The 27,021-nt window shown below is 33.4% G+C and overlaps 2 protein-coding genes across 2 annotated transcripts; both read right to left on the bottom strand.

The window, feature by feature from the left end:
* Positions 1-3,293: 3,293 nt before the first annotated feature.
* Positions 3,294-18,933, bottom strand: LOC114413051 (DNA damage-binding protein 1a). Its single transcript, XM_028377210.1, has 19 exons — positions 18,572-18,933; positions 18,424-18,472; positions 18,252-18,311; positions 18,055-18,146; positions 14,140-14,191; positions 13,921-13,983; positions 13,751-13,800; positions 12,160-12,235; positions 11,169-11,378; positions 10,930-11,036; positions 10,689-10,797; positions 9,215-9,415; positions 8,855-9,070; positions 7,820-7,930; positions 5,687-5,962; positions 5,123-5,397; positions 4,637-4,988; positions 4,266-4,550; positions 3,294-4,111 (listed from the first exon to the last, which is right to left on the bottom strand). The coding sequence occupies exons 1-19, from the start codon at positions 18,673-18,675 to the stop codon at positions 3,530-3,532; spliced, it is 3,270 nt and encodes a 1,089-aa protein (XP_028233011.1). The 5' UTR covers positions 18,676-18,933; the 3' UTR covers positions 3,294-3,529.
* Positions 18,934-20,180: 1,247 nt separating this feature from the next.
* LOC114413052 (glucan endo-1,3-beta-glucosidase 13-like) lies at positions 20,181-25,161 on the bottom strand. The gene is made up of 5 exons (XM_028377211.1): positions 24,806-25,161; positions 23,307-23,645; positions 22,143-22,173; positions 21,891-22,041; positions 20,181-20,752 (listed from the first exon to the last, which is right to left on the bottom strand). Exons 1-4 carry the CDS (start codon positions 24,858-24,860, stop codon positions 21,939-21,941), a joined length of 528 nt encoding a protein of 175 aa, XP_028233012.1. The 5' UTR covers positions 24,861-25,161; the 3' UTR covers positions 20,181-20,752; positions 21,891-21,938.
* Between the last annotated feature and the right edge of the window lie 1,860 nt (positions 25,162-27,021).

Here is a 27,021-nt window from a genome sequence, read left to right on the forward strand (position 1 = left end):
GTATCTAGGCTTCATAGCACAGTGTAAGATTTTGACATAACTTGTTGTTCTGAGAATCCTACTTTTAAGTTAGAGATGCCATTTTTGGTTCTGAGTTGTATAATGGCAGCAGAAGTTAAAGGCTTTGGTTGGTTAGGAATTTTTTTTATAATATTCATTTAAATAAACTATTCATTGTAAACTGGAAAGAAATATTTAAAATTCTTCTGAGAAAACCATAGAAATAGCTACCATCAAATTATTGGTAGTTATCATGTTTATTTGTGAACTTTGATTTTATTTTAATTTGTTAAATTTAAATCCCTTTCTATCTTTCATCAATTTCAAATCTTGTTTTGTCTTGTGCCCCCTTCCCCCTAATAAAAGGTCATCTGATCTTTAGTGAACCTTAAAAGAAGCAAAGTGAACATGATATCTCTCTCATATGGTAAGGAACATAAATAAATAAAGTAGAGATTTGTAGGGGGAATGCTTATGGTTGGAACAAATCCATTTTCTTATGATGTTACAGTTGCATTTGTCCCATACCAGCTAATTTATCTGAGCAGACTGAGCCTTCTGCTATTTCTACTGAAGAACTGGGTTGAAAGGTTCAGTTGCTGATCTCATAAGATTATTGACTTGAGTAAGTTGTACATGTTATTGTTCCATTGATTTGGTTTCCAAGGGTTGTAGTGGTGTGATGTGAAGAAATATATTTGTTTTTGAGAGGTCATACTTATCATGATAATTAGCTCATAAACATGTGATATTTATTATAATTTTGCTTTATTTGTAATCCCAGGATATTGGTTTCTAGCTTTAGTTTGAGATCTGATTTTGTGTCGAGTAATGCCTTCCTAGTGGTAGAATATTTCTCACTTTGTTTGAATTGTCTTAAATCCAAATTTTACATTTGCAGAGCATTTCTTGAAGCAAAGTGTGGATTTCTGATAACTACAAGTGCAAAGGGCATCTTTTTGTGCTAGTTATGCTATCTGTAATCGATTTATATAATGTTCCATTTGCTTTTTGATATTGCAAGAAATTCTGGTTTTGTTCGTGGTTATCAACAAGGATACGGTTAGTTGGTTACCAGCAGTAGTTTAGTCTGGTGAACATAAAGTTGAAATGGGTGAAAGATAGGACATTGGATGTTGTTGTTCCTGGTCAGAGGGATCTTAAGGCAGCTAGGATCCTTGTCTCCGTCATTTATTCTTCTTCTGAATGCTGCCTTCCAATATACTATCTTTCTCACCACTGTGGACACTTTGTCTTCCGAGTGACCTCAAACTCTCCACCTTTATCAGAAGATATCCCAATATATTTATTGAGTCCTCTTTTCTTGTTAGTGGAGGCTCTCCTGTTCTGTGTTTCAGTTTGGCTCCAGAAGCCTTGGAGCTCCATCACGAGGAAATGAACATCCTTCAGCAAAATCAGTTGGAACTCCAGGTTATGCTGTGCAAATTGCTTATGCTCACTAGTGATAGGATCCTTCCACTACAAACCATTGACCAGTTAAAATGGGACTTGGGTTTACCATATGATTACCAGCTGTACAAATTGGAGAGGAATTCACAAGCCTGCTGAAGAAAGGGCTATTGGATAGGAGTAAGGGTGTATACAAAAAAAGCATAGACACTAATTTGGTGGAGGGTCTGAGAGAGGAGGTTTGCATTGCTAAAAAAACTAACCAGCTTAGTTCTGAGGACGAATCAGATTCCATGTTTTCTGAATATGATTCAAAACCCTTGCTGATATATGTGAATGTGATATTTCTCTTTAGCCATTATGTTAATGTGGTTTGGCTTAGTGACAATTTTGAAATCTGTCCTAGATGGGATGTTTGCATATTACTACTTTTCACCCGCTTTTGCCTCTTGTGAAGATCTGTCAATGACCAAATATATCAGCAATGCTATCTTAGCAAGGGAGAGCATTTTCTGATTAGATGTAATATTCTGGAATAAGGGTTACAGCTCAATATTATTTTAAGATTAGATAGACATATAGCTACAATTCATTTTACTGAGAGAAATTTTGGGTATCTCAATCTTTATGGTAGTTGAAAATGTAATTTAAAAACAATGACTAGATGCCTATAGTTCTAGAGCATCTTTTTTTAGGGGGTTATGGGAGGTGTTTGACAAAAATCACAATCTTTTTTAAAAACAAATTCGCATGAATTTGTTCATTATGCCCATGAGGAAGTTTTGCTGTTTTATTAATATACATACAACAGGGCTCTAAGTTTCAAAGCCCTCATCCATTAAGACTAAATACGAATAGAATGTTAACTAATTAAAGTATCTTTATCCTGTAATTAGAGAAGAGTTGCATAATTTTTTCTCTTCAAATTCACACACGATAAAAATAAGCTGATACATGTCTTTAAGCCCTATTTTTGTAATAATAAAATAAAAGCTAGTTCTTGAAAGGTAGCCTGTTAATTAATACATAAAAGGGGAATTCAAACTCACGAACGACGGAACGAGTGGTATTCTTACTCTGGCATTTGTCCTCGCGTCCCAAAAGCTAAATTTTGTCGTGTAAGATATTATATACATGTCATTTATATTATTCTGAATATAAACTTGATGCCACTCGTGCTATTGAGACTTTCAACTTTTTTCTCCGTTTGAAAGTGACAAACCTGTACAGTTTAAGCCCTTCATGATCACAATTCACAACAGACTTGTCAGTTTTTCATATTCCAATTTTGTAGATGACCAGTCCAAAAGCAATTTTTTACGGACAAAATTTAAATAAAGTCCCTTTTACCCTCTTAATTCTTCAATAAATCATGTTCTTTTATATTTTGCAATAATATTCAAATGTTATTGATCGATGTAATAAAATACTTAAATCTAAATTTTGCCCTTTCAATTTGATCTACCATTTCAGCTTATTTTCATAACATTGCTCTGTTTAAAATAACTTTTATTTTGGCCATCAATAAATTTTGAAAATAAATTTTTTTCTTAAAAGATTATTAAATAAACAGATCAACTCAACACTTACATGTGTTGAAATTAAAATAAATAAAAGACTAATACCGCTTGGTGAAATCAAAGTGACAAAGTCCTTCAATGACTGAAAATCAACTTGATTTACCATTTTTTCAAGGACCAAATTTATGTCTCAAAAATCATTCGAATTACCTTTTTTTTTAATATTCAACTAAAACTTTTGAACATTATTAAAATACATCTTGATATTGGACGTCAAATCTCACCATATTTTTTTATGCGTGATTCACTGGTTAACATGACACTTGACAGAACTGCAAGGTATAACTAACTTGAAAGCAAATATTAGGAAAATGATAGCGTGTCCAAAAGTGTCAAATAGAAAGCACTATCATGCCTTAGAACATGACATTCATATCATACACCATTTGTGATCCATGTATTGTGAAATGTAAACAGAAGGTAAAAGCGGGGGGAAAATACAAACATGTTTATTTTAACCCCCACCCAACCCCTCAAAAAGGAAGAACAAAGTTAAATGAGAAAGAAAAAAAACAACGAAGCTACAAAATAATATATAATCAGTGCAACCTTGTCAACTCTTCTACTCTCTTGCATAACTCCTCTACTGAAACATCCAATGCCTTGGAAATTTCATCCATCTTACTTCGGTTAAGATCAAGAAATGATTCGATCAAATCTCCATCTAAAAAGTTTCTAGCTTCAACAGTTTTCTTCTCGTTGTTAAATGATCTCCATTGCTCATGGCTGAGCCCTCCAACGCCTTTAATTACCTTCCTCAAATTTGACTGAAGTTTCTCTAAGAAAACATATTGCTCATGTGGAAGAGAAGCAATTACTCCAATAACACCATTAATGGTGCCAAAGATAACAGTTGGAATCTGGCCCACATCAGAATCTGGCAAGCGCATAACAAGGGAGCCATGCCGGAACCGATTGACAAATTCTCCAAGGTGATACTCACCAACCACTTCAAGACGACCTCGCTCTTCATCAGTGGCACCTTCACTATTTTTCCGAACTGTGAACAGATTAAAACTGTTTTCTGCACCTAGATATATGTCATCATCAACAATTTCAACGGCTGACATCCAATTTGCATTGTAGTCACGAGCTCTTTCCTCAATAGCACCTTCTTCATGCTATCAATAAGGAACAACTTATCATTTCAAAAGAACATGGTGTACTCATTATATATACAAAAAATCAGTTATTCATCCAAAACGATAAGCAGCACAACAGTTGAAATTTAACAAAACCAGACAGAAACTAGTGTCACAACAGTTTAAAATTTACCTTGTAGATTAACAAGGAAATCGACTTCATCAGATCACCAACTACAATAAAATCTCCTCTAGTTTGCACATAAAGTGCTAGGATGTGCCCATGATGTCCACATTCAGACTGCAATTCATGGGTACCATCATCCCGGAGCACCCACTTATACAGCTGAATTTTTTGATTAATAGCAGCAAGCAATTTACCATTAAATGCATTCAAGCAATAAACAGCTCCTTTTGTCTCTTTCTCGGCAATTAGCTGTAGTTTTCCATCTTCAACAGCAAAAACAAGAATTCTTCCCTACATGTTTTAAAATGGCCACAGGAAGCAGGATATCAGAAGCTTTGACTAGAATAATGCTGAAAAATACAAATTTCTCAACTTACTTTGGTTGGTTCATTTTCCTCTGGCAGTACATATGCAGTTCCAACACAGTAATACACATTATTGTCATCTGAGAAGGAGCAGCTAATTATGAAGCAACCATACTCATAAGTGTCAAGAGAATAAGTTGATATGAACTCAAAAGTCTGGTCATCCAGCAAACGGACAAAGTGCATTTCAGAGTCTTCACCACTTGCTGGGTTGTATTTCAAACTACAAATAGCGAAAGTCCTAGATTGCTCCTGGTGGCAGATACGTCGTGCATGCTCCCCCAGTGGAATAGAGCGAATATGAAGTTTTTGTATATCATCAATGGTGCCAATAGTAAGCTCACCTTCTTTTGCAATTGCCAAACTGTTTAAGTTATTAAAAGTAGATGAGTACCATCACCAGTAAAGGATTTTATATTAAATTGTACAAGATCCAAGAACAGCACAAGGGGATATGTCAATAACTCTAGTAAGTCAAACTAACAATGACATAGATACCTGTCTGGAAAAGCAGCAGAATTGAAAGGACACATGTGACTCACTTCCTTCAGATTCACATTACTATAAAGTAATTTTTTGTTACTACTGTAAATCACAGTTGGCCGATCAGATGCAGCAAACACATGAGTAGTATTTTTGGAGGAGAACGTCCGTAGCGTAATAGGTTGTGTCCCTAGAGATACCTTTTTCCTATCTGCTAATTCACCAGTACTTGTATTCAACATAAAGTTTAAGAGATGGCCATCACCGAGAGCACATAGCAAGTACGATATCTGGAGAATAAATTGAAAAAGCAACACACTTTAATAGGATATTTTTAAGAAGGAAACTACCATTAAACTTGTGACATTGAAAGTTAAGCAATGCCTCAATTTAACATGAGCATGAGAGTAAAAAGATATTAATGTTGCTGATCTTGTATATTCCTCACAACTGCCACACATGTAAAAATTCAAAATCTCTACTTCAAAAATAGAACTTACAAGAAATAAAATAAGGAAGCAGAATGCCAGAATCAAAAAAATAAAAGCAAGTACAAAAAATAACTCAAGGAAAGCCTACCCCTTCAAAGGCACAAAGAAGAACAGAACGAGGTATGATCTCCCCTCCTAATTGTTCCTTTGTGATGAGACTCAGATCAGGAAGAGAAAAAATTCTAACACTTATGTCTGTCCACATTCCAACTGCTGCTAGATGACTGTGATTGGGGTTTTCACCAATGGGATTTATGTCCAGGCATGAAATCTCATACTCCAGCTGGGCATGTTTTACTTCCTGTAATATGCCATCTCCAATTTCAAGGTAAACCAAATGCCCTCCTCCTGTGGCCAACAAAACCTGTGTCCAAGTGTAACAATTTTTTTTTTTATCGGAAAAATTAGATATATATTATAAATAATAGTGAAAGCAGTGCAAGTGGTACTGATTTACATACAGCCTAGCATCAACAGGAGCAGAACTATGGTTAACTAATACAATATACAGAACAAGTATTAGGGAACCAAAGATGTGGCTGTAAACTAGGTGGCCAACAAAACCTGTGTCCAAGTGTAACAATAATTATCAATTTAATTGCAAACTCTATATGTATTGTCATAATAAAATCCAACAATGGAAATGTGCATAGTGTAAAAGTAATGAAATAGATTGAAGCAAATTCTCTTAAATGGTAACGTTAATAGAGCTTGATTGGATACCATACCAAAACTACTCGTGGAGATCCAGAAATAATATCAAAGGCTAAGTTTTGAAGTTGCAGCCAAGCACGACATTTATTTGGCCAGCAGCAAAATACTGATACTTCTGGTCAAAATTAATTCTAGTATTTCTTTACAAATTAAACAAAATCATGTTTGGCTGAACAGTCTTATATTATATAAAACTTATTCCAAGGAGCTTGATTGGATACCATACCAAAACTACTCGTGGAGATACATCAAAGGCCAAGTTTTGAAGTTGCAGCCAAGCACAACATTTGTTTGACCAGTAGCAAAAATACTGATACTTCTGGTCAAAATTAATTCTAGTATTTCTATACCAATTAAACAAAATCATGTTTGGCTGAACGGTCTTATATTATATAAAACTTATTCCAAGGAATTTGCCACAAATTATATTACTTTGTAGACTGTCTGTAGCTTTAAGATATCAGAATCTGGAGTTCTCTACCCTTTGGAGGAGTCTTTCAGTGATACAAAATCCTTTCAACTTTAAGGAATTAAAATTAGTAAAATATACACTGCCACTGGGTCATTAACTTATTTTAGCTTTAACTTTCCACTGTTACTGGATTATTTTTTATATTATTAAAAAACATAGGGAAAAATAAATATTACAAAATCTGAATTAAAATATCAAAACAGAAAGCAGAAACAAATTTATCAGTATAAAAGACATTCTTATTCATGTAGAATACTTATTATTGGAGCTTCACTGAACACCAAAAACAATCCATGGAGAATCAAAGAACATGATTATTTAAGTAAATGAAATGAAGGAAGCAGGCATTAAAAAACTACAGCCTTCGCACCTAACTAACATTTACTGAACCTTCAGGAAATCTGTCTTTCATGCTTAGAGCTTCACTGAACACCAAAAAACAATCCTTGAAGAATCAAAGAACATGATTCTCTTAAGTAAATGAAAAATTGGAAGCAGGCATTAAAAAACTAGAGCCCTCACACATAACATAGACTGAAAAGGAAATATTCGTCTTTCATACTTACAGAAGCCATAAAGTCATCACTCAAAAAATATTCCATAAACCAATGACAAATATTTCACAATTACTAATTCAACATGCCTTCAGCTGTCTTCCTCCTTTTATCATTAAGAATTAACCCAAGGTAGCATTTATTAGCATTACATTCTACTTCAATGATCCCATAGCTTTCTAAACACTATAATTTCACCCAAATAACTCCAGCAGCTAATAGCAAAACAGGGGCTCAAGTCATATTAAAATTAATGATAAGGAGCTTCTCATGTCACCTACTTCCATCGTCCTGACAGCTAATGTACATCAAAATTATTTCCACCAGAACAAGTGGGAGGGGGAATGTAACAGACTCCGATCTGCCTCTACTCAGATAAGCCACATTGATGAGGGAACCCATTGGAATTTTAAAAACCACTAAACAAATATCACCTATAATTTTTAAACATAACATTTTTTGTAAAGCACCCAAATCACACCTGGGTAGCATTTGCTGTAGCTACATTTACTGAATAGCCTGATGGTGCATGCCATTCATTCCGAAGCTCTCTAGTTGTGGAGCTGACCAGTCTGACAGAGCTTGATGTGACCTGTAATTTCGATTTATTAGCTAATGGCAGGTGACTGCCATAAAACAAAATAAAATAAACTCAAAAAGCATAGAAGAGTACAGCAGAATAGCATTAATTTATGGAATCAATTTATGAAAATTATTCAAATGAACTACAACGGAGCATGCAGAACTTAAGCTTACAAAAGAAGCTTCAAGAATATTAACACATTATGTAAGTTTAAATCTTTATTTCTTTAAAGTTCCAACGTATTTTAATTCTTTTTGTCTGATTCCAATTATGACCTACCCATAGCTTTGTGTTATCCAAAAACTCTAAATAAATTTCTAATTATTTTTCACAAAATGGACAATCTTTTTTAAAACAAAGAAACCAAAAAGAAGCTGACACAAATATTTTGTATTTTGAAGAAACCTGTTGAAAACATACATCATAGTAGGTACTAAGATACCAGTCCTGTCTTCTGTCTTGTGTAGTTACAGATAAAAAAATGTTTTTGACAAGAAATCAAAATTTGTCAAAATTCAAAACATAAAAATATACACAAACACACTATACACACATCTATACTGATATTTTGATGCCAGGTAATTTTTATATGCAGAAGATTAAACATGCCACTAATTATTATAGAAAAGTAGAAAACTAAAAGAAAAGGTTTTATTATACCAAAAAGGGTATATATTTATAGTGATCAATATTGGGTTGGTTGAGAAACAGTTTGAAAATTGAAGGAAAGCAATCCTGTAAGAAAAAATATAATAAATAGACAGCCTAACAGTAAAATTTGATAGTAAAGCCATAAGCAAATGGCAAAACAACTCAGCAGCTATAAATAGTTTTCTTAACCACCACTTCTCTTAAATTTAGTCAGAGAGATGTAGGTGTTAAATCAAGATAAAAAGAAAACTAATATGGTAAGAAAATAAGGCAAGAACCTACTTGAACAAGTTGATTATGAACTGCATCATGGCAAAATAATGTCTGCACTTGAGAACAGAATCCCTCAATCTCAGTTTCTTCCAGCTCATCCTCAAGATTCATTGCTAAGATTCTTGTTTCACTTATAAAACTCACAACCAGAAAAGTATCAAAAGGATCATCTGTTGAGGATCTAAGGGACCACATTCCTTTGATACCTTGAAGTTCTACCGATGCCTAGACCAAATACATGCATAAAAAAATTAATATTTTGTAAGGTGTGTGCCATTGATATAAAGATTTGTTTTTCCAATTTCCATTCCTTTTGAATGTGTCTTAGGTGCAAATGTTCCACACTGTGGTGGAGGAAGGGGAGCTGACCTGTTCATTAATCCCTATTCCATTACGAACCACGCGAAGAGAACCATCCTTGTAAGCTCCAGAGCAAGTTACAACCTGACCTTGGCCCTGCCTTTCAAGGTCTACCACACAGAAGTCAACAATAGGCCCCAAATTGACATACCTTTCCAGTCCTTCTACATAAGAACCTTTTGCATCAGGCTGTAGATTTAGTTTTATTAGCTGCATTTTAACATCAGAGATTGTCAATATGTTATGTCTGAATATGTAAGCATAAGTATTCAGCAATGGATATGCCATACTACACTTCCAAAGACTTTAAAGCAACATGATTAGAAAAGACAATGAAGAAAACACTTCACATATTGCAAAAGCTTCCTGATACAGATTCGTTCTTTCCCTTCCTTGTTATCTTATATTAGAGTAAAAAAATTAGAAGAAAAGAAAATATCCTAAGAAAAACACTTGATTGTTTTGGTGATGCAGGTCCCTCTTGTACTTATGTTCTTACTGTACTATTTCATTTACTTTGTTATGGAGTTGGAATGTCAGAATATTTATTATATATTATAGGCATAATTACTGTTTTAGTCCCTGAATTTGTGGGGCTGCTTTTTTTAGTCCCTGAAATTTAAAAATGCTTTTTTTAGTCCCTGGCATAATAAATTGATACTTTGTGGCGGTTTTTAAGCACTTTGTGACAGGTTTTTTTAGCACTATGTGACAGTTTTCAAATGCAAATCCAGGTGACTAAAAAATAAAAATTAATTTAAGACAGCTAAAAACCGTCGCAAAGTGTCAATTTATTATATCAGAGACTAAAAAATGCAATTTTCAAAATTTAGGGACTAAAAAAAGCATTTTTAAATTTCAAGGATTAAAAAAAGCACATACCCCAAATTCAGGGACTAAAATAGTATTTAAGCCTATATTATATATGGGAGGGGATCCACTTACTCCAAGAGTAACTCTTTTAGAGTTATTCCTCATCCTCACCATTCATTTTCTTAAGATCTAATGGTTGTAATAAGTAACTAATTTTAACCATTAGATTTCAAGAAAATGAATGATGAGGATGAGGAGAGTTACTCTTGGAGTAAGTGGATCCTCTCCCACTATATATTATATATATGCTGTTAAATTATGTTTGGGGTTCCCCGATAGACTTTAAGCAATATTTCAAAAGTCTCAAGTATACAACTCAAGTTTGACAGTCTTGCTATTTTACTATATAAACAAAGTTGTGCTCTCTAAGCTATATTTAAACAAGTACATTCAAGAGTCATAAATTCTCAAATCTCAATACAATTAATAAGTAATCAACCCAACATAAGCTACGGATTCCATTTCATATTAAAATAAAGAAATAAGTCAAAGCTTCCATACTAGTTCAAAACTAGTGCTTGGGAGACAGAAATTTGGAAATAATTAACTTTCATGTTATGTTCTCACAAAACCAAAATTTATAAAGTAAATTTCCAGTTCATTACCCCACCTGTGAATCTCCATAACTAGAACCAATGTAGACGAATGCATTATCAAGGTATGATATTGTAGATGCAATGGAAGTCTCCCCAAGGGGCTCAATTTTGAGTCCGGTAACCCTACAAAATAATTGTAAATGACAAACCATAAGATTCAACAGTTAAAATAGTGGTCCATTGTGTTTTTTTTTATAAAAATACACATTGTTTATTCAAACAATATACTGATGACGAGAATGAGAGATCACATACTTTTCTTTCTCATGGGTTATTACAAGTAGGCTAAGCAACCCTGTATGGTCACCAAGTAAATATCTAGAACCATCAGGATCAACTCTTCCATAGGCTTTTGTAATTGACTGAAAAGCACAAAAGGTATAATTAAGATGGAAGGGAAGTCCAATAACTCGTATTGTACAAATGCAGTTTCTGAAAATTCAAAAATTCACAGATGATTTAAATGGAAGTACAAAAAATAATTTTTAACATACAGGTCTGATCGGGATAGCCTTGAAAGCATTAGCACTGCAGTACACTATGGTTTCTTCCCCAATAATAAGCACACCACAAAGAGGTGGGGGAACTGGTATCAATAAATCAGCCCCATTATCAAGATTGTTCTGGGACCATGGACCTTCAAGAAAATCTTTATCCTTCAGTGCAACCTCATATGTTTTAACATGACGAGCATCTTTATTATCCTGTCATCGATGAAAACATAATAACAAATCCATCAAAATCAAAATTGTTTATGCTAAACACCATTTTTCCAACAAAATATATTGCATAAAGGAAATGCAAGAAAAAAAAAATATGCAGCAGACTCATAGATGATCAAATCATAGTAACATTGAATACACAAATTATGCAAGAATATGAATATGCCCACCCATACACTGAAACTAAAACAATACAACTATAACATATGGGTCACAAACCCTCTTCAGCACTCTTTAAATTTGACTCAAACCTTGTGTAAACAATTCTAATACAAGTTCATGTGAATGATGTGATGCTTACTCTTCTCTGTCACTTCTAAAACACAAATTATGTGAAGAACTTTCCTGTATTTTTTCCTTCTTCTGTGTCTCAAATGTATATTAAATTAGAAATAGAAAAAAATTATTTTGAAAAAGCAGAGAAAGAGCATGGTACTATACTGATTCCATGCTGACTGTATAAACAATCTTTAGGCCAAATGTAGGCAGGACTGCATCGGGAAAAAAATGTGAAGCACAAGCATAATTCCCTCTCATAATAAATTTTGGGGCAACAATACACCCTTAAAGGTGTAAGCATTCTGCTCCAACTACACATGCCAAAGGACAGCTTAAACTGCATGCAGCAACACAAATTTAGCCTCCTTGTATAGAGCTCTAGATTTCTAAATGCATTTAGCATGGACCCAAAGACTAAAATAAAAGAGCAGAAGAAAGAAAAGAAGCAAAACAAGATGACAATAGGTAGAATAAAATTAGAAACCTGGTAAAGAACCACAATAGTTGGCTTTGAACAACCATAAAGAAATTTGATATCCAAAACTTGGAGCTCCTCAAGCCTGAAAGCAAATGCACCATAATTTTAATAAACTACATCAGAACCAGAAACAAAAAAGAGGAAAAAGAAAAACTAGGGAAGAAAATTACAAGAAATAAATTATAAATAAAAACATTTTCAATTTAAAAAATGCCAACAGTATGTGCTTTTCTTTTAAATTTCAAATAAGGTTTCTAGAAGAGTTAGGTAGTAACAATCAAGATCAAAATAATCTGATCTGATTCTCCCTTATTTTCTCCATATCTTAAATTTCAAATAAGGTTTCTAGAAGAGTTGGCTTTCAAAATATTTATTCCGTAATTAGGGTGGTTAGGATCTCTCCTTGTCAGCTCTGCCTTTATAAATCATGTAAATTCAAATCACTCAATAATACAGAATATCTTTTTCTTCTCCTAAAATTACATAGTATCAAAGCTTCAGCCCTGATCCTGTATCTGCACACCATGTCTTGTGATGACATGCCACAACAAAATGGAGTGACTGAAACAAAAAATAAGCATATACTTGAAGTTGCTCAGGCATTGTTTCAAAATGTAGCACCAAAATATCTTTGGGGTGAAAGCAATCTTAATTGGAACTTATTTGATCAATAACAAGTATAGCAAAGTTTTGAACTTCAAAACTCTTTTTGATGTTCTCACAAGGTTTTTTTTCCAAATAATGGACTCTCATCCACTTTACCTCTAAGAATATTTGGGTGTACTCTGTACTGTTTTTGTGCATACGCATGAACCAAATGAAAGTAAACTTGAACCTAGAGCAAAAGTTTACTGCTATGCTCCCAACCAAAAAAGATACAAATAATTTACACCCATATTTTATGAATGTTCTCTTAGGTAACATAACATTTAAAACTGAATGCAAACAAACAGGCAAGCCACTATGAGATCAGCAAAGCATAAACAAAGCTAGGGTTGTTTTCCCAGCACAGCCATTGTCCATAGTCACAGCAGAGATAACATTTTAAAAAAAAAAGATACAAAGAAACTAAACTGTACAGACACCCATTTACATCCATGACTTAGCTCCACCATGACATCCACAGTTTTGCACAATGTATATAAAACCGGACTATCATCAAACCAATTAAGGCATTGGTTTAACCGTGGTTGAACCAGTATTATTTTTATTATTATTATATAATTGTCAACTGTCTGTACAGGAGAAAGTATGGATTTTAAAACCATCTCAATTAAACACATAGATTAAACCAACTAATAAAAGTATATTCATACTTCATTTTGTTCTTTCAAAGAAAGCTACATCTAAGTTCACTATTGACCCATTGATGCATGAGATGCAGAATCCACTTTTCAATCTTATGTAAAGACACCAACAACATCCAACTTGACATAGGTTCGCAGTTCATTCTTACACAACCAGGGCTTTGGTAACTGGTAATCCTTAATCAAGGTCATAGGCTCATAGTTACTAGCACTACATTTATGGATACCTAGCAAAGGTCAAATTGTAAATAGAATCCATGTGTAGAAAACCAAGATAATAATATGGTTACCTTATATTAAATGCTTCCTTGAGCTGTCCTTTATTGTCGAAGGGAATAACCTGGAAGATCAATGAACAGTGAATCATTCAAATACTTTAACATGACACTAAACAGAAACATATTGTCATTTTAATCTTCTAATATTTTTACAGGATAGTGAATGAGAAGAAGTTACATACTTTAAACAAACCATCATACAAGTGGAGTCCAATCAACCTACAATCAGGATCAATAATGCCAATCTGCAGAAAGAAAATGGAATAACAGCTGAAATGCATTGAACAACTTTCAACTCATCCTAGACTAGATAAAGCATAAATGTTAAAAATATCAAAACTGAAAGAATACTATAACTACCCAAGTTTTATCAGTAGATATAAGTAAAACAATTCAAATACCTGACCGTTATCTGTGGGACGTCCTATCCGGTCAGAAACATCCCCCATTGCCCTGGATTACAATAACATAGAGAATTAAACAAATAAATGAGCCAACCATTCATGCCCTTACAAGGAATTTCAATTTATAATATATAATATACAGAAATTGGAAATTCTAAGTGTTTCTTTGAGCTACTTTGTCTCATTATTTGTTTTCATTTTTTAGGAGGATTTCCTCTCCTGTCTCCTCCCCCATATGTACATTCTCTCAGACTTACATATACTCACACATTTAAGTTAGGGATTTAGGATTTTGTTCTTATTTTGACTTACAATTCCCAACTTCACTCCAACTCCAAAGTCCAGTTAGGGTCCTAAATGACCCCAACAAGACCTATTCAATTAACATAAGGTAATGTCTAGTCAGGACAGAGGAAAACATTTCAATCTTCATTTTTCACAGAAATTCCTAGCTTGTATGCTCAAGACACTACTCAAAAGTACAAAGTTGTCAACCAATAATCCCACTCAAAAGAAAGTAAAAGAGGCAGCCTAATGCACAAGACTCCGTCTATGGAAGTTAGATGCATGCAATTTACCCAACAACTAGATTTTTCCCTCCCAAGTTCTAAGGGATACTAATTTCCTTCTTCACAAGTTCTAACACATAAGAAAGAGGTTATACAAAATATCACTGGCACCACCGTTTGCTACCGCCGGCAGAATATTCGGCGAACCCAGGGTTTGATGCGCCTCAATGAGCGTGACCTAACCTAGCAAGTCACGCAGCCAAAAAGGCCTCCACACGCCACTTGTCCAGAGCTCTTTGTTTGGCGTGTGAAGTCTACGCACGGCCCTCTGCTGGTCAGAAACTTGCCACGACAGTACAAAACAACTCGCAGATCTCCCTAGACCTAGATCAGGTCCTGGAACCTTTCGTGAAGGTTTCGTGAAGGTTTTGTCTATGCGAATTCAATGTGTTGGGTTCTCAAGTTGGAACCTTTCGTGAAGGTTTTGTCTATGCGAATTCAACATCTTGGTTTGCACAACTCCTCCTTGTTATAAGATGGCCTCTACAACCTCTTCAACAACTTTTGTTGGTCCCATAGTTTCTTTCTCTGAGACACTTGTCATAACCTCAAAGAAGCTGAGTGGTAGTAAATATTATTTGTCCTGGTCTACATCTGTGGAACTCTGGTTCCTTGGCCAAGAACATCACAATCACTTGGAGAAAGAGTTCACTGAAGTACTGGCAGAAAGTCAGGAACAATGGAAAAGGCTTGACTTCCAGCTTTGTACCTTGTTGTGGTAGTCTGTGGAGCAAAATATCTTAGGAACCTTGAGGTCCTTCAAAACTTGTTCTTTTTTAGAAAAGGCCCAAAAGATCTATGCCAATGACATTCAGAGATTGTATGATGCAGCTACCAAGTTGACATCTTATAAGCAAACAGATCATGATATGACCTCGTTTATTGCTCAAATCCAATCTGCAGTTGAAGAACTAAATATGCTCTTAGATGTTAAGTCAATGGAGAAAATGTAAAGGAAGCATCTATACATGGTGTTGGCCTTACGTGCCATGAATCCAAATTTTGATCATATTCATGATCAAATTCTGACTGGTCAAGGAGTTCCTTCAATGGATAGTCTCAGGACATCAATTCCCACCAAAGCAGCAAAATTTTACTGCAACTAAAAAATAGGTGTGTTGCACCCTCTTCCTTATTTCTGCAAAATAGACACAGAGAATCAAGACTTTCGATATTTCTCCTACGTAAATTCATCTTTGTTGGCAATCTGTCCCGAATTAATCTCCAAGCAAAGAAGGAGGCTTTTCTTGGGATCTTTAATTTCCACAGTTCATTAAAAGCTTCATCCTGATCCTCATCTGTGGAATCTCTCATAAGCAACATGTACGCATTCCCCACTTGAATCTCCCTTCCAGACCCACTTGTCCTGTTGATCAGGATGTATGGTGATACCTTCTATGTCCTCCAGGAACTTAGCAGTCATATCTATTTCTACATCAAAAAGTGATCGCCTCCACTGAAATCTCCACTCCCAAACTGCTTCTAAGGACTCCCATCTGCTGGATGAACTGTTCTTGCTGATAAGAATAAATGTATAGCCTAGGGTACTTCGGCATGAGTGGCACACCATCTTCTCTCCATCCATCCTCCCAAAATCTCACCCTTGCTCCGCACTCCACCTTCCATTTTATCCCTTTTTCAAACCAACTACCATCCTCAGTAGAATGAGCAATGAAGCTGATGTCTTGCCACCAGAAGGACTCACTTCTGACCCTTCTTTCCTCATCCAAGTTCCTCCATCCTCCGTATTTTGAATCCAACACCCGAGCCCACAATTCCCCTTGGTGATGGAATAAATTTCATCGCCATTTTCCAAGAAGGTCATAATTAAATTTCCTTAGATCCCTAATTCCCATACCTCCTTTCTTCTTTGGTAGGCACACTGAATCCCACTTTCCCAAGCAATCTTCTTCTGCTCCAAGCCTCCACCCCACAAAAACCACCATTTTAGCCTCACCAACTTGTCCAATACTTTATTAGGTACCCTGAAAAAAGAAAAGAAGTAAATAGGAATGGAATTTAGGACTAACTTTATGGGAGTCACTCTACCCCAAAAGGAGAGATACTTTTGTTTCCATTTTGATAGCTTCCTCTCACATTTTTTGATAATGGAATCCCAAACCTCACAACGCCTTGGGTTTGTCCCAATTAGGATACCCGAGTAAGGAAAAGGTACAACCAACAATCTGCAGTTTAGATACCTTGCAGCATCCTTCTTCCACTGCTCCGACATCCCAACTGCCCCAAAATTACTCTTTGCAAAGTTAATTTTGAGCAATGATACCTGCTCAAAACTCCACAAAATCACCGTGATTGCTTTCACATACTCCATCGAGGCTTCCCTAAAGAAAATTGTATCATCTACATATTGTAGAATACTGATTTCTACATTATGTCTTCCAACTGAGAAACCTTTAAACAGTCTTTTCTCCATTGCTTTTCTCATCATGCCATTTAAACCCTCTGCAACGATATTAAACAGAAGTAGAACTAGTGGATCCCCTTGTCTGAGTCCTCTTTGTGGGGTGAACTCAACCATAGGGCTTCCATTAACCAATATCGAGATAGAAGCGGATTTGAGACAGCCCTCAATCCAAGTAATCCATTTAGAGCAAAAACCCATCCTCCTCAACATGTACAACAAGAAATTCCAACAGAATGAGTCATACGTCTTTTCATAATCAACTTTGAACACGAAGCATGACTTGTTACACCTTTTTGCTTCCTCAACTGCTTCATTAGCAATAAGAACGTTATGTAACATATGTCTGCCCTCTATGAAAGCAGTTTGTCTTTCATCTATAATTATTGGCAGCACCTTCTTCAATTTTCTTGCTAGTAACTTGGCCACAATTTTATAAATGCAACCTACTAATGAAATAGGTCTATACTCATTGAGATTTTGTGGGTCATGAACCTTAGGAATCAGTGCTAGGAATGAAGCATTGTTTCCCTTCGGAAAAACTCCATTAACGACGAATTCGTCCATGAAGCAGAGCACATCAGGTTAGATAATTTCCCAGAATTCCTTCATCTGGCAGCACCAGAAAGCTTAGCAGTAATAACTAATGAAGTAGTTAGTCTATTAACAAAGATACTGTACTTCAAAGTTATGAAACTCGCTTTTACACATTGCATACAGAGTACCCTATTCTAAACTAACTGGATTTTTGCATAACAAAATTTACTTTGAGATTGTTAATACCCCAGCTAACAGCTTATACAACCCCTACATCATAATTGCTTAAAATTAAAAACAATGTTGATTTCAATCTATACAAAAACAAGCAGAACAAAAGTAAGTCCACTCCAAAGGAAAGAATTGATGCTTCCTCACACATACCGCGTAACAAGCTCAGCAGTTTCAGAATCCCATTGAAGAACACAGAATTTGTATCTTTCAGTTGCAATAAAAAGATAATCCTGTGCTTCACCCTGTTTGAAACCAAAACAAACAAACAAAAAAAATACATTACGGAAGAATAAAACTACAACAGTAGACAATAACTCAAAAAACACGTATGCTTTTAATTTTCTCACATGAGGACGGAAGAGTTCAAGTGTTGCAATTCTTCCATATATCGGCACATCCAACATAGGCTGCAAAGAGAGGTTTCCGTCGAAAACAGAAGACAACAAAGTCCAAAAAAAATGCATATTCAAATAAAAATGATTAAAACAAGTAGCCTGTGAAATGGAATAGAGGAAGAACCTGCAAGCCCTGAGGAGAAAGCAAGTGAATCTCGATGCGCGTGCATTTCCTGGAAGAAAAAACGAAGTGAAAGGGTAAATAAACGGTGACGAAATTGAAAGAGAAGAAATGAAACCCTACGAAAACGAAAGGGAATAGGAGTAGATACGCGATAATGAGATTGAGGTCTTGAGGACTGGTGAAATTGCCGACGCAGGAGTGAGTGACGTTGGTGGGTTTGTGAGCTGTGACGACGTAGTTCCATATACTCATCGTTCTCTTCTTCTCTTACACACACACGAAAACAAAAACTCTGGTTCGAGTGTTCTGCGGTTACAAATTGAATAGAGTTCCGTTTCAGTTCGGTACAGAGTGGTTAACCGCTACCGCTTAGGGCGTGCCCCACAACAAGCACCTCACTCTCACTCACAATTTCTCTCAGACCCTCCCTCCAGCGGCGGCTTTTGCCTTTTGCCCTCGTCTCCAAGATGCGTCAGGTAAAGCCAAGTCAGTGAGCTGCTTATTTTCTTCCATTTTTTTTAAAAATAAAATATAATGAGAAGTGTTTATATTGTATGAGTTTTTTAAATTTAAGTGTACTTTTAAATTATAAATTCAATACATTTTAATATAAAGAGATAACAGTATAATTTATTTTAATTTAAACCGTAAAAATACATATTCAATTTTTAGTTTTTTTTTTATTTGTAGGTGAAACTCCAAAAAAATTCTTTCATACTCATATAATTAAAGATTAAAGACCTCAATTTAAAATAAAAAATTATCTATGACTTAAAAAGTTAAAAATATAGTAAATTTTAAGGATGTTGTAGACATAAATTTAAATTTTTAAAGGAATTTTTTATCATTGAGTTAACTTAATAGTATAAGCTAACTTTGTCAAGAATTAATTTATTATCTTTAGTGAATTTTTTCTCTTATACTTTTTTATCCATAAAGTTTAAATATAAGATTTTATTTAAGGGGTTTGATTTTACTTCCACTTGAACTAACATAATGTTGGTGGTTCTCTTCCTTTTCATTATATTTATTATAAATATTTTTTTAGTTTGTCATTTATCTCATTCTTTTAATTTTTTTGTGAAATTCCATCGCCTCCAAGTCTTTTGAGGTGAGGTTTAATCATATTTGAAGTTTTTTATTCTCAATCATAATATGAGCAATATTATTGATATTAGACCAACTATTGACTTAATCACGATATTGGTTAATAAAATATTAGTTAAACCTCATGTCTATATAATTGGAATAATAATTATAAGAGTTTAATGTTTATGCATTGGTAATGTAAAATGATTTTATCTTCCTATTTAATCACAAATAATTATTTGAAATATTTTAAGATAATTATTTTAAAAATTAATAAATTTATCATACATGATAAATTGTGAATGGATGATTATATATAACTTTTACATGTCAGTGTATAATTTTTTTTTTATGATTATAAATGTTTTTAGATTATTTTTTTGCATAATTTAATATGCAACAACAATAGTAGCATAAATGTACAAAGTATAAGTGAAGTAGGCAAAGTAATTGGTTTAATTCCTTGGATGCGAGACTTGCATTTTCTTGAAACTAGGCTTGCATGACAATGTGAAAATACAACACAATGCATTTAGTCTAATTATTATTTTTTTGTTGACTTGAGGGGCTCAATAGCCCGAAAAAATATTAGAAAACAAATCTACAACCCTTCTATTGTTGATTTCTCCACCAACAAAATAAGGATAGCAAAACTAGGTGCTTGCATGAAAAAAAACCAACCCCTAAGACAAACTGAGAGCATGTTTAGCAAAGACATCAGTTGATGCATTACATTTTATGGAAATGTGCTTGAAAGACACCACCATTGGAGGCTCAATGTTGCTCTTTATAGTTCAACAAATCTGAAACAAGACATGATCTTTCATTGCACCCATCAAGGATAAGATGTATAGCTTTTGTTGAGTTAGATTGACATCCTACTTGCAGAATATGTTGTTCTCTAGCAAGTTGAATGTCATGGAAGATGACTCATAACTCTGTTTGAAGAACTAAACTCACTCCTAAATTACAAGCAAAGCCGGTCATAAAATCACCAGCATCATTTATGAGAAGACCACCACATGATATAAGCTCAAGATCTAGCACTATCGCAATTGAGAATAAACTAATTTCCTTGGGATGAACTCCAAATTTATTAACTTGAACATTGTTGGAGCTATTCTTGATAATTTTCTCTTGGTTCTTGGTAGCATGATTCCAAGCAGCTCCACTTATGTAACCAGATCATACCATCCTCCTTGCTCCACTTTTGATCTTGGAACACTTTAGTATTCCTTTGCTGCCAAATTAAATCAATCATGAAGCCAATTGAATCTAGGTCAAGAACATATTAACTCAAATTTAAAATTTTTAAAACTAAAATAAATTTTTTAAAAGATAACTATAAAAACAATTTCTCACAATAAAATAAAACACCAATTTTTTTTTTGAGAAGACTTAATATACACTTTTTAAAATTTTAAATATAAAATACTACTCATGATAAAGTCATTTATTGTTAAAAAAAAGCAAAATAAAATTTATTTAAACAGCGAAACTCAGATTTACAATATGGATAACTATTATTTTTTTAGAACTAGCTAGTCCTTTTACCGGTGGCCTTTTATATTAAGTGTAAATTATATAATAGTTAGTTTAATTATAATTTATATTTAATGGACATAAATTAAACAACAAAAAGGTACAACTATCTTCTGAGAATAATGTATAATAAACAACTGAATTGTAAAAAACATGTTCAATTAATTTTAATATTATGAAGTAGATAATATTATACTTAAAAATATGTAGATAATAATGAATTAAAAAAAATTAATTGCATAGATATTACTTTTACTTTCTATGCTTGTTATTATTATTTAAAAAATATTTTTCATAGCCATAATAAATGAATACACACATTCAAACATTCTTAATTGCAAAAACATTATTTCATTTTGACTTATATTATTTTCAAAATTAAAAATATAAACATATTCTAATTATTTAAATTTATTTTTAAAGTTTCTATAAAACATTTTGTACACTTTTTAAATTTATTTAAAAACGAATAAACTATGTATAAAAGAAATAAAACACGAAAACAAACACATTCTTTATCTTAAAAGTTCAAATAAAAACTATTTTTAAGAAATAAAAATAAAAACAAAAACGTTTCTTAGACTTAAACCAAATATGTATTTAAATAGGAGATAGTCCCTAATGGCAACAACAAAGAAAAGGGCCATAGAGGCAGTACGCAGAGATAAAGAACATTACACCAAGGGAAACGAATAATGTACAAAACTACAAATTAAGCTGCAAAAAGAGATTATTTGCACGATTAGAGATTCTTGTCGTGACCCAACATGAAAGCTAAGAATACCTTAGCAACAAAAACACAATTACAAAATGCTGACAAAGGTACATTTCCTAACCTTCCTCTAATTCCCTTTTCCTTTTGTCCTCGGTTTGGCCGACCATAGTCACATCCAAAAGTATGAAAGCAGTAGCAAGGCAGCAAGTTTCGACCAAACGAGGTTTTGGTTATGCTTCCTCAATGAAGCTGGCGCAGAAGCAACTAAAGATCTGTCACATAAAAATATAATGATATAAATGTGAGTTAATAAAATGTATACAAACTTCTTTCAATTTAGGCTATGTAGTTATGCTATTAACATCATACATACCCAGATGTAGAATAGACACATTTTCCATAACCTGAAGAGACGACAAACATAGAAGTTTAGAATGAATTCTATTTCAAAATCAAAGTATGAACATTCTGATGTGAACACTCCAATGGTTGAGTATTAAGTAATTCATCTAGAAAGACTAAGATCAAAATTCCACGAAGCAGGAATAAAATTTAGGGGAAGAAAATAAGCTGCCCACTACTCTGCACTTAATTTTCAGAAACCATCCAACAAAAATGCGTAATATGTACACTTTTATGTCATCAGGAATATAATCCAATGTACTACTTATTATATATACCAACTCAAAACAATTGCTTATTCAAAAGTAAACCTTCTGGTGTCTTCTAAAAGAATATCAGTATATCACATCACAGCATTTCATGTTATAAAATCCTTTTGCAGTTTTACAAAGAAAACTAGTTAATTTTAAACTTTAGGAAACTAGAATAGTGCAAATGCAAAAAAAGAAAACACGCAAACAAAAGTAAACTAGAATTAGTTGCTTAAGCACCTGTCTTTTCAACACCTCACACCCTTCTCAAACAAAAAAGAACGAAAGATAAAATGCCGAAAGTTCCAGAAAACTTTACAAAATGATATTCATCAACCAGAAAGAAATTCAGTAAGGATCACACAACAACTAACGTTATTAATAAAGCATCACTATGGTACCAAAAGGGAAAGGATGCTACGTAGACATCGAAACAAAAATAGCAAAGAGGAAAAGAACTAAAGTTCCCAAGATTCAAGAGGCAAAACTGTTTGTTACTTGTGATCTTCACATAATGCATCCACATCTTTTATGGTGGGGCTATGGAATCTTCATCCCACATTTCATAACAAAAACTTCCCACAGCACTAAACGAAGATCATATTTAGATAAAATTTTCAATATCACTAACAGGTGAATAAAATAAGAAGATAGAATAAATTAAGCTTTTGTAAGTTAAAATCAATTTATACACTTTAATTTTTATAGAAGATCTCTCATTTAATCTATCCAAATTCTAAAAGCTCCCTCATTTAACTTATCTAAAAACTGATTATAACTCATGTATAAGTTAATTTTAACTTTTATTTTATTCTATTTAAGTGTTTTTCGAAAAGTTTGTCCAAACTGGGACAGAATTTGGGTGACATTAATATTTAACTTACTGGGGTTATGCTTTGTCAAGGCAGCAGTTCCTCCAAAATTGCATGCAATATCAGAATTGCCATTTATCTGATAGTAGCTGTTGAAAGCAAAGGATGCATGAGAAACTAGTGTGTCTGGTTCAAAACATCGTCCACCTTGTTGGATGGCTGTGCAATCTGCCATTCCAAGTCCACAAGCCCAATCAAGAGCATTCTGCAAGTCAGCTTGGGAAACACCAGCAAGAGCCACACACCAAGTTGTGCCATCAATGAATGTAGTGTTGCCTTCAGGTGGTGACAATGTTGTCACTGGGATTGCAGCTTCTGACTTTTGTTGCACCACAATTCCTCTTGCCATGGCTAAATATTTTTGCCAGACATAGAACCAGTAAAATCATTACACTAATTATTAAATAAATAAAGAAAACACCAAACCAATCATTCAATAGTATTGTATTTCGTGAAGATCATGCGATAGCATCAACAGTTGGTCCACTAATAAATTAACAACACGAGAAAAAGAACAAGTGAATAAAAGAAAGTGGCCTCATCACTTTATAGTTATACATGCCTGATATATATAGTATTTAGATTAGATTATTTCGGGGGGATTGCGGCATGAAGCAAAGAATTTGAACTCCATCATTCTTATCCTTCTATCCCTCCTTTTCAAACTAAAAACTATCAAAAAAATTGACAGTTTGGTATGGTTCATAAATAATAAACTATTGGGTTTAGGGTTTAAAGCCCACAAAAAGAAATACAAGGTTACAACTTACAAATAATGACTCAAATGAGATACAGCAAATATTTGGTCACAACTCACAACTTCACAATACTCAGAAATGGAACTCAACAAAGGATTAAAAAAATCATGTTATTATTTTTCCTGTTTACAAGACTACAAGGTGAAAAGGGGTGGTTGGGTAGTTTTTGAGGATTAATTTATTTTTAATTTGTTCTCCCCCCCACTTGACAAGAAGAGTACAAGGAGGAGCATTAAGCATGCTTTCTCTGATTTGTTTTAAGAGTCAAAGACTACTCTTTTTTCCATGGTAAATATTAAAATTAGCACAAGTCACACCATTTTTTGCCTACCTGGAAACCAATGACCCCCCTTCCCCTTCCCCTTCCTAAAAAAAAGTTACAAAATTTAATATTGCAATGATAAAAATGGAAGTGCCCCCAAATAAAAAAAAAAAGATTTATTGATTAGTTACCAAGAGGCAGAGAACACTAAGATCTGCTGAATTGAGTAAGTTCAAAGAAAACGTGATCCTTTTAGCAAAAAGAAAAAAGAAAAAGAATATGTGATCCTAAACTTGCACACAGCATAGCAAGTAGGAAGAGACTCAAGAACTAGTATAAATAAATAAATAAATAAAACATAAAAACCAGAGAAGAATGTGCAAACAAGAAGGGGGAAAAAAAAGAGAAGCAAAACCGAGTTATAGCTTGCTATGAAGAGACAAACACAAACAAGACCAAACTAGTACTAACAAAGGAGAAGGATGACATACCCAGATAGCATTCCATAAAAAACAGGAACAGAAAAAGGCACATTTTGTTTCTCATGTTTCCAGCTACCAATGACCAAGTTGCTCCAAAGGTTATATAGAACTTAATATTCCAAGCTTTACTTAGTACTCTGACTCCTGAAGAAAGGTGAAGTGCAATCACTAGTGCTATAAGAGTAGCAGTGTCAATGGAATCACCGGTTACTTGAAGGAAGATTTCATTTTTTTTTTTCTTTTTCACTTTTTGTGGTTTGAAAATTATTTATGATGAAGGAGAATGCATCCTTCTGAAGCAAGTACTATCTTTGACAGACTACAGCAGAGGATACATTTGAGCCTTTTCACGTTCACACAGCTACAAAAGGCAGTAGAGTCCAGCAAGCAATATAAAGCCTATGTTATTATCAATTGATTAATTGATAATGTTTTATATGCCATTTATTTGGAACAGTGCAACAAAATTCAATTTGCTATAAAAAATTTAAATAGTTTCATCTGATTTTAATTAAATTAGTGTAATTTGAATTGATCAAAAAATTAAACATTATGTTTCAAACTCATTCTAAAAATTTTGATTTCATTTTTCTTTGAAAATCATTGTTATAATTGGAATGTATGGGGAAAAAATGAGGTTTTACTTTTATAATATTATAATTTCTTGTCGCGAAAATAAGTTATTAGACATGAGAGGTAAAATTTAAAAGTGTCATAAACTATCTTATACATATGTACATACAAAAATATTTTAAGAAAGGAAACTTATACGTGACTTTCTCAGTTCTACAAAATAAAATAAAAAATTACACAGTATTCTCAAGATAAAATGATTTGATTGAAATATTCACCTTAAATATTGCATTTGAATTTGAATAATTGATTATTAGCTAATTAGACAATCAATAACAATTAATTAGAAAATCTATAATTTGAATAACTGATTATAGAAAGAGAAAATTAAAAAGTCAAAGTCACTGGCTTAACAGAGGAATATTTTAAGTAATATGTATGAGATTATAGATTCAATTGTTCAAATATGTAACCATTGTAAAAAAAATTGAAAAGTTCTTTTAAATCTCAACAAATATTGGGAAAAAAATTAAAGGTCCAGACGTTTTTTTTTTATTAAAAAGCAAAGGCTAATACAAAGTGAGTTAAAACCAAGCTGAAACAGTTACAATAAATCACAAAATTTGATCCTCTGCCATTACTTATTAATGAACTTCTAGTCTGCACATTCAATTGATGACTTGGTCCTTGCAGAGCATTCATATACGAGAATGCTTTTCATGATAAATCAGCCAGTACATAAACACCAAAACTCATCACATCTGCATCCTTTCTATATATCAGAACTTAATACAAAGGATAAAATCGAACAGCAAAACCTAACCATATTCACCTCGAAAAACCACTTCTCAGTGTTGTTGATTCAAGACATGCATATGGATTCATCATCCATGCTGACATTGAATACCAGAATCCCTTTTAACTTCTGTGCCTTTAACCTCCATTTCCAAGCCATTGCATTCACTTTAGTTGATTCCAGAATTTCTTGGCTCTGCTCCACTTCATTTCTAAAAATCATTTTCTTCCTTCCCATCCAAATGACCCTGGTCTATGATCTATCAATAATTTGGTTTATAAATTAAAAAATTATAATGATCGTTAGGATTGATGGACAACAATCAGATTTTTAATAATTGCAATTTTTATTTACCAGATTTTGATAGTCTATAGAAAATTTTGCACAGTTCTAAATTAAGACTAATGTGGTGATTTAATTTTTGTATTATTATGACAATTAAGTTTACCATCATTAGAGCCTAATCAATAATTGAATGATCATTTGTTAATTAATTATTCTAAGTAACATAAAGATGGGCTACTTTAAGATGTATTGGGCCTAAAACATCTGGACAAATGAGAAGTATCAAATGCCACATGCTAGAAGAGAACTGTTAAGGAGACCCAGCATTTTTGCTGGTATATCCCGCATAGCATGCAAAATTTCAGTTCTGCCCTTTCATAAGTTCAATACGGATCAGCAGTAAGCTTAATACGGATTGTTAATCCCTAAGTTTCATACTGATTGTCAATTATGTTATAAAATAATTAATGTTGCTATATATATCTAATGCATATTTAAATTTACATAATAAATTTTGTGATAATTAATTTTATCTCATAATTCATTTATTTACATATATAAATTGTAAATA

Source organism: Glycine soja, chromosome 5 (assembly GCF_004193775.1).
Source record: "Glycine soja cultivar W05 chromosome 5, ASM419377v2, whole genome shotgun sequence".
Lineage (NCBI taxonomy): Eukaryota > Viridiplantae > Streptophyta > Magnoliopsida > Fabales > Fabaceae > Glycine > Glycine soja.